Source organism: Olea europaea, unplaced genomic scaffold (assembly GCF_002742605.1).
Source record: "Olea europaea var. sylvestris unplaced genomic scaffold, O_europaea_v1 scaffold2011, whole genome shotgun sequence".
NCBI classification, from domain to species: Eukaryota; Viridiplantae; Streptophyta; class Magnoliopsida; order Lamiales; family Oleaceae; genus Olea; species Olea europaea.
This window is the reverse complement of record NW_019237996.1, coordinates 9,808-17,881: the sequence shown is the minus strand read 5'-3', so window position 1 is coordinate 17,881 and position 8,074 is coordinate 9,808. Positions and strand designations below refer to the sequence as shown.

The 8,074-nt window shown below is 35.6% G+C and overlaps 1 protein-coding gene across 2 annotated transcripts in view; it reads right to left on the bottom strand.

Moving 5' to 3' along the window:
• The window catches only part of LOC111379630 (probable transmembrane GTPase FZO-like, chloroplastic), an 8,209-nt gene extending 961 nt beyond the window's left edge, over positions 1-7,248 (bottom strand). Inside the window, exons 1-10 of one of the 2 annotated variants that reach the window (XM_023003047.1) lie at positions 6,610-7,248; positions 5,410-5,960; positions 5,227-5,295; positions 3,843-4,037; positions 3,125-3,256; positions 2,144-2,230; positions 1,562-2,005; positions 1,278-1,445; positions 881-1,111; positions 168-283 (exon numbers count right to left, since the gene is read on the bottom strand). In XM_023003047.1, coding sequence (XP_022858815.1) covers positions 168-283; positions 881-1,111; positions 1,278-1,445; positions 1,562-2,005; positions 2,144-2,230; positions 3,125-3,256; positions 3,843-4,037; positions 5,227-5,295; positions 5,410-5,960; positions 6,610-7,111 — 2,495 coding nt within the window. In that variant the 5' untranslated portion in view covers positions 7,112-7,248. Of the gene's footprint in view, positions 1-161; positions 284-880; positions 1,114-1,277; positions 1,446-1,561; positions 2,006-2,143; positions 2,231-3,124; positions 3,257-3,842; positions 4,038-5,226; positions 5,296-5,409; positions 5,961-6,609 lie in introns of those variants that run through there. The other variant, XR_002700076.1, reaches the window with a different exon arrangement.
• Between the last annotated feature and the right edge of the window lie 826 nt (positions 7,249-8,074).

Genomic DNA, 8,074 nt, shown 5'->3' with positions numbered 1-8,074 from the left:
CCAAAACTCAAATATCAACATAGCATTCCATAGTAAAACACTCGTTGGCTGCTAAAACAAATTATCTTGAAATGTGAAGGAAATAGCAAAAACCATGGGTTTCAATAGATGGAAGTAATGAGCAAATGAACGGGATGATACTTTAAATTCAGAAAGAGGTAGATTACCCGCCAGCAGAGCAAAGTCCTAAAGCAAGAAGATCTTCTAAAGTGGTTGGCAAAATAGATGTCAGAAGTGATGCAGAGAGACCTGCAGCTCCCAGTCCACCAAAAGTCCCCACAAACTGATAAATAAGAAAAACCAAAAGGCGTTAGATTAAATCATCAAACCGCACAAAAATACTGCTTGCAGAGGCTTCCCAACCAGTTAACTGCCTGAAATCTTCCAACTTTTCTTTCTAATTTCAAGTCTTTTAAGTTATCCAGTGTGTTCAACGATCACAATGAAAGTAATATTTTAAAGTAAGTGATTCCCAGACATAGGGAACTGGACAGTGGATATTCAAAAAAAGTGAACTCCCTGTATCAATATGTTTCTCTAAATCAAGTGATAAAAATCAAATTGATGAAATTAAAATCTCACTAGCAATATCGAAGACTGTTTTAACAACAAAGAATATTATGACACATGTCAGATCAAGAAGACAAGTTTTTGTAGAAGGAAATATATTGGCTAAATATCATTGGCTCGTGAGGCTGCCTAGGCTTGTATAGAAGTAAAGGAGGTGATTTTACCAATCGGCAGCAACAAGGTTCAATTATATCACACTTGTCTGCAGTGCAATACAAACCGATGATTTTTACTCATTCTGCTCCACCAATCTGGTGCTAATTCACTTTATAGAATATTGCTTAAGATATTGCAGATGTCAGGAACTTACCACTTCACGTATTTCTTGCTCGAACAATTTAGAAGCAGCTGCAGCACTGAAATCCTCAATGACTTTTATGCCCACTTCATGTTTTGTTTTCAGCAACTCACTGGCCTCAAACTGAGACTGTAATGATGGAACAATGAAGGAAGGCCATCTTTTCTCAAAAGATTCTTTATACAAACTTCCTTGACAAGCATTGTTTGATTGCAGCCATGTTCTATATTCCCCAAGTAATTTCTGAATTTTTTTGTAACGTAAACATATAATATTTCAGTTAATAATACAAACAATGATGTCTGAAGGAAGTCATATCTCCTTCGAAGTAGAAAGGTTAGATGCAGTAAGAAGCATACAACTGCAAGTTCAACATCAATTAGAATAAAAAATGGATTGCTACACTCACTTTTGCTTCTGAAATGGCAGGGTCAATTGTGTCATTCCTAAGACTTGAGGTCAATGGCATTGGGGCAGATTTATCTCCCTTAAAAACATAAGAAGTCACAAGGTCAAGATTTGATAGTTGCAGGGTTGATTCCGCGAGATTGATGACACGTGCTTGAGTGTTATTAATCTGCATTTGTTGGTACAATATAACAATTGTCTAAATCAATTCTTAACATATATAAAACCAAACAACAGATAGATTATGCAAGGTACAGGATAAGAAAAGAACACAAAATATCATACCAGAGACAAAATTTGTCTCTTCCAAGAAATGCTCTCGCTTTCCATTTTCCATACAAAATCTTTCATGCTACTTATAAGATCATTCACCAACACCAAGTCTTCTCTCGCTTGCTGGCACTCTTCACTGATATGCTTCTGAGAAGCAGAAAGAAGCTGTTCCGCAATCTTAACTGGTGTTTCAAGCTTAAGCTTCATCCTCTCAATCCCTGTACTTGTTGACCCATCTAAAAAGCTGTACAAGTACTTTTCAAGATCAGAGAAGTCAATGGCTCCCTGATATGATGCATTCAAAGATTGTTCTTGTTCATACTGTCCCAGACCACTAGAAGGAGCAGAGAGCTTTGCTTCAAGAGCACTTCTTGCTGATACAGGGAAAAGCATCACCTGTTCAGTATTTAGCACCTTTTTTGCATTTTCTTTGATAAACGTAATAGCCTCCTTAAGCTGCATTGATAACACAAAAATTTAATCATAGAAACCTCTAGCAAAAAGTTTGTGAGCACGTCCTCCTTCTCTCCCCATAATAAAGCAATCATTTTTTGACTTGATATAAACAATTCACTCTAAGAAAAAGATTTCAACCTCTTCCGCATTTTGAAAAAGGTCAGACTTATTCAGCACAAACACAACTTTTTTCTTCCATTGTTGAATGTAGCGAAGAAAAGTAACCTGAAAGGTAACACAAGTGGATTAAAATCTTTGTCACAGGGTACATAGGAAGCAATAAGGAGTGAAAGAAAAAAATAGCAAATTATAATAAGAGGAACCACACATTTACGCGCACTCCAGCTTAAAAATATAGCTAATGCAAGTCAAATATGTGAATTGCTGAAAAATTATTATATGGGAATGATCAAGAAACAAAATAAAACGAGAAGAGGTTATATTATATATAAACTAATAAAGTGTCAAGAGCTTCATACTGAATACCCATTATAAATATAAACTAATGAAGTGTGAAGAGTTTCATACTGAATATCCATTATTAAAAAAGTACCACAAAGTAAAACCAGATGAAAACTCGTCTGTTAGGTGGCTGTACAGCTCAATGGATTTTAACAACGTAGCAACAAACTGAGCCCCTGTATGGTTTTGCTGAAAAAAAAATTAATAATAATAGATTTTTAGTGGGTTTTGATAAAAAGATTAAAGTTTATAGATCCCATGAAATTTGTGGTTGAAAATGAGTTTGGAGAAAAATGAGTTTTACAAAATGGGGACCAAACAGGGGCTGAGTAAACCCTCATCAACTTTATTCAGACATGAGAGCATCTGGTGGGACGATTCATTTAGGTACTTAAAGAACATTAAAACCGTTCAAGGGTGTGGGAGTTTCAGTGGTGAATAGCCAAACATCATTCTATCAACTTAAAACAATTCATTTCCCACTCCATAAAGAATCCCCAATCAAATAACATAGCACAAATCAAAGATCTCCAGTTTACAACTCCAAAAATAAAAAATAAAAAAATCTTCTCTTTTAAACAACAGTTGATAAAAGATGAATGAGAATAGAAAGTATCCAAAGGCATTGTTGTACTAACAATGGCAACTAGACCATACCTCACTTTCAGTCAATGGCCTATCGGCAGAGATAACAAAAAGAATTAAATCTGCACGAGGCACAAATTCCTCTGTGAGGCGTTGTTGCCTTTGAAGAATCACATTTGTTCCAGGTGTATCAGCAATTATCATCTGCTTGGGGTAGACGAAGCAAGAAATAGTTTAGCCAGGTATGTAATCATCTTTGTATAATGTTGAGCTATTTCTCAACTCAAACCTAACAGAGACCTATAAAGTAGAATACTATAGAATGCTAATTTTTACATCTACTAACTATGCTGTTTTGACAACTAAAGATTCCAACTAAAACTTCATCCTAGCAAACTAACATCAGTGCCTGAAAAGGCACTTCACATGCAAGAATAGTGGATGATAATCATGAAGATGATAGTGTTGATGATAATTTTGACACACGATGGTATACTGGAAATAGAAATTCGAACATTTTTCTCATAGAAACAAGACTTATTTGCAGCAGAAAATTGGAGTATTAGATTGAAAAAAAGGGAAGAAATACTGATCAGTAATAAAACTATGTGATATACGTATGGCTAGAAGTGACATGAATTATTCATTTAGAAATGGGGAGAAATTTAATTCTTCATGACGTCCTACAAGAATTTTCATTCAACAAGAAAAAAAAACATCTTTTCCATGTTAGGATTGGAATGCATTATCGTCCAAACAGTAGAAGGCAAAAAAAGTACAAGCAACTCACTTCTTTAAGAACTGGAGCAGGTAAATAGCATATATATTGACCATCAGGATGCCTTTCACAATGCTGAACATTATAATCCAGCTCAGAATAGCGTAGAAAGGTAATCTCATTAGTTGTAGGAACAACTCCATCCTTCAAGTATCTTTGCCCCAGAAAAGCATTAATGACACTTGATTTGCCAGAATTGAACTCTCCCTGGTGTTGTCAAGAAAGACAGGTATCTCATGTAAGTTCCTGTGCAGCCTAAAAGACTAACAAAACACCTTAGAAATGTTTACGTGGGTTAAGCTTTTCAAGGGAAAAACCAAATATAAAATTAGATGGTGAGGTATGATAGACAAACTAATCAAATCACCGCAAAACATACCGTTAAAAGAGAATACGTTCCTAGGTCTGCAACCATGGTAGTTATCATTTATGAAATATTTAACCTTTTCATGTCTTTTAAGTGTTTTCCCAAGTAAATGTAAAGGAAATTGACTAACTGGTAGAAAAAGTTCATTTATAGGAGCACTCCTCCTGTGCCCTCCCTGTCTCCATGCACATGCACACATAAGTCTGATATGGGGGTTCTCTCCCTTCACCTAGTCATTACTATGATTGGAAACAAAAATTCAAGTCTAAATGCAGACTGGCATCAATCAGCAGGGAAGCCATCATGCTAGTACTTATCAGTTCAAGATTCCCTTAAATTTTGAATATCTTTGGTGATCAAGTTTGAAGTTAGTTTATTTGGAGGAAATTGAGTTGTGTTAAGTAGTTATTTAGTGATTTTATTCTTTAGGCTCTGGGTGGATTAAATATATCTTCGGAAAAAAAAAAAAAAACCAAAAACCAATAGACCCAGACTTTTTAAGTCCCGGGTAGACAGTCAGTTCAATCAAACTGAACTCGTAGAAACTGATACCCAGGAAATATGGAAAAACAAGAAACTATGAAAGAAATATCATATTTGTATGTTCTGTATCGACCCTGGTAGAACTGTAAAGTGATTATCAAAGAGCCACATAACTTGTGGCATTTATATTAATGCTTATCAATAAAGTAATTCCACATGAATATTCAAATTTTACAAGGTAAATGTTCCCATATATCTACTACAGAAAGTGGCACAACATCCAGATCAAACTTTACAATTATGGGCTGCAATCAAGATTGAAGATATTTTGTACTAATTTTTTTTTTTAAAAAAATCTATCTTTCTGAATAACAGTTAAGAATAATGCATAGCATTTTAATTTTCTGAAGAAAAATCCCTCATAAATTTGAAAAATTCAAGTTCAGAGTCTACCAATCAAAGAAAAAAGGAATCATTTGAATTTTAGAGCTAATACCCATGTACATCCGTGCAACCAGAATTGGTTGGAGTTCAGCACACAATTACCACTATAACCAGTAAAAATGGCTCGTCAAGTTGAGAAACAGCATCTCTGAGAAGTGAGATTTCCCCCATCTGCCATTTAAGGTCAAAATTACAAAGGTTAGAAGTAACAAGGACACCATTCAGGTAAAGAAAATTTAATTGAAGAACTAATTCAACTACCAAATTTTAGCAATAAAAGATCACCAGTGGTGCAGCTCTGTGGATGGCATCTATAGCTTCAAGCAAAGTTGCTCTCTCTTTTTCTATGAACTGTTGTTCCTTCTCATCCAATTTCGTAAAGCCAGCCTTCCCTTTCTTACCAGGAAATCCATTATCAGTATCCAAAGTTCTGAGCTTATCGGAACTATGACTTCTTTCCTCTGCTTTCTTATTTGATGCATAGTCACCATGAAACAGCTTTTTCAAGTCATCATATCTGAACATCTTCAACTCATCCACTGAAACCACTATGCCACTGGCTCCTAATCTTAGTAAATCCAAAACTTTTTCAAACTCATCTTGGAGTGAATCGACTGTGATAAAAATTGGAATTTTTACACTCCCAAGTACAGAGTTCACCAGTCCCTCAGAATGACTACCACCTTTAACACTATAAATGAGAAAATCAGCGCCTTCGGAATTAGACGCATCTAATGCAGCATCTGAAGTTTGGACATTTCTTGCCACCAAAGGAAGAACTATTGACTCAGTATTTGAACCCATCATTGTATTCCTTGCAACAATACTAGGGAGACCTGTCCAGATGGAAGAAAGATGACAATTAACAACGTGGTCAATTTCAGCTTGATGGATCCAAATTCTGTAAATGGATAAAGCTTGAAGATCTAGTTGGAACTTGGGTAACGTAAATAAACATTTTTTCCATTTGATGGATCTAAATTCTGAAAATAGATAAAGCTTGAAGATCTAGTTGGAACTTGGGTAATGTAAATAAACATTTTTTCCATTACTTGGTTATACAAAAAACTCAACAGAAGTTGCAGAAAAAACCAGTTGAATCCATGTACTACTGTAGTTTTCATAATCTTAAACTACAATTTGAGACATTTTGATTTCCAACTACGTTTAACATTTAAATCAAGTTTCATTTTAGGTAAAGAAAATATGTGAGATAAATCATAACTTGACCTGCCAACAATCATCTACCTTAAATTATTTAAGCACCAAGTATTTCATTGCTAGATTATTAAACTGCACATTCTAAATATTTGCTCATCCAACTGCTAGATCATTCAAGCACTAGGGACTCCAAACCGCCGTTATTATAATGATAAATCCAATGTCCATCCAGTAAAACTGTAAAAAATCTATGAACCTTTTAAGCAATCCGGCCAAAATATGAAGAGTGCTCATTACACAGTTGAAATAAGTGAATATGTTAACCTTGATCAGAAAGCAATACTCCACTGGCATTAACAGCAGCTGCGATGTCAACGCGTTCATCAATTAACAAGTATGAGCGGTCCCTGATTACCGACTTCAGTAAACAAGCAGCTTCGTATAGCTTTTTGCCACTTGCTCCTTCGCCATTGAGCACCACAATTCCAACTCTATCCGAGACTGCGTTGTCAATTACGTCAAGAACATTACCACTGTCCCTTAAAACCTCCTCAGAGCTCAACCTGAGCACGAGATTCGGGACCTTGATCTCAGGTCGCTTGTAGCCGCCTGGAAACAGAGTTCGTGGGCGGTTTCGGTTAATTGAGCTAGATACCGTAGAGGTTTTCCTGTTGTCATTTGAGGCGGTTGAGGACGCAGAAAAATTGGAGGGGATGAATCGATGGCGGGGTTTGAGTAGTGGAAAGGGAATGGATTTTGGATGGAAGACGAAAACTTGAGGTAGGAAATGAGTGGAGGCTGCCGGGGAGAAGAGTGATGCTACCATAGATAATGGAGGGGCGGCGTTGGCCGTAACGGTGGTGGCGGCGGTGAGGAGGAGGAAGGGAGCCTTATCTATACTCGTTCAGTCATTCGAGTGGAGTACAGAGTTTCTTTCTTATCTTTCCCTCCCTCTGTGTTTTGCGTGTGGTGGTTTATCTATATTAAATGGAAAAATAGCAACATTAGTCCCCACTCTATTATAAACTAACAAGAGGAGCAAGTTGTTACTAGATCTTTTATTATAATCGTACAATGAGTCCTCAGTGATGAAAGTTGACAAAATTTTGTTAAATTATCACCTAATCCTCGCATTATTAACTATAAGAGTTGTTGATGTGACATATCTAAATATGAATGAGCTATAACACAATTGGGTTGGCTTCAAAATGGTGATTTTGTGTGGATTTTGACCTCTAACATGGATGAAATATAGTTTTATCGTATATCTCCGGTTAACTATAACTTTAAAAATAAATTTATTTCACTAATCTCTTCCGTTGATTTTAGAGTTGGAACCAATGTATTCGATTCTTTTACGAGGGAAGGATACGAAGATTATTAATAAACATTAGGATGGATCTATTACACAACAGGCGTTGGCTCCAAATGAAGAGTGCTTTCGATGGATGCTTGAGTGTAATCTTGGATTTTACAGGACTGGATTATGCATTGCTTATTAAATATGACTTCTTGGAAAAATAATTACATTCATGTGCTTTAACTATGTTTCATTTTCTATTTGGTCGGTGTCCATATTTGAAGTGAGGCATATTTCAGTGATGGACCAATGATGTCAATGAAGATTTGAACGATCTTCATGATTCAATTATCGATACTAGCGTTTTGATTCATAAAATGGATTAGTTAATTTTAGTGGAAAAAATTGAAGAAACTTAAAATCATTTAAACAAAGTCAAGAACCTGCCAATTTGTCCTCTTTTTTTTTTTTTTTTTTTTTTTTTTTTTT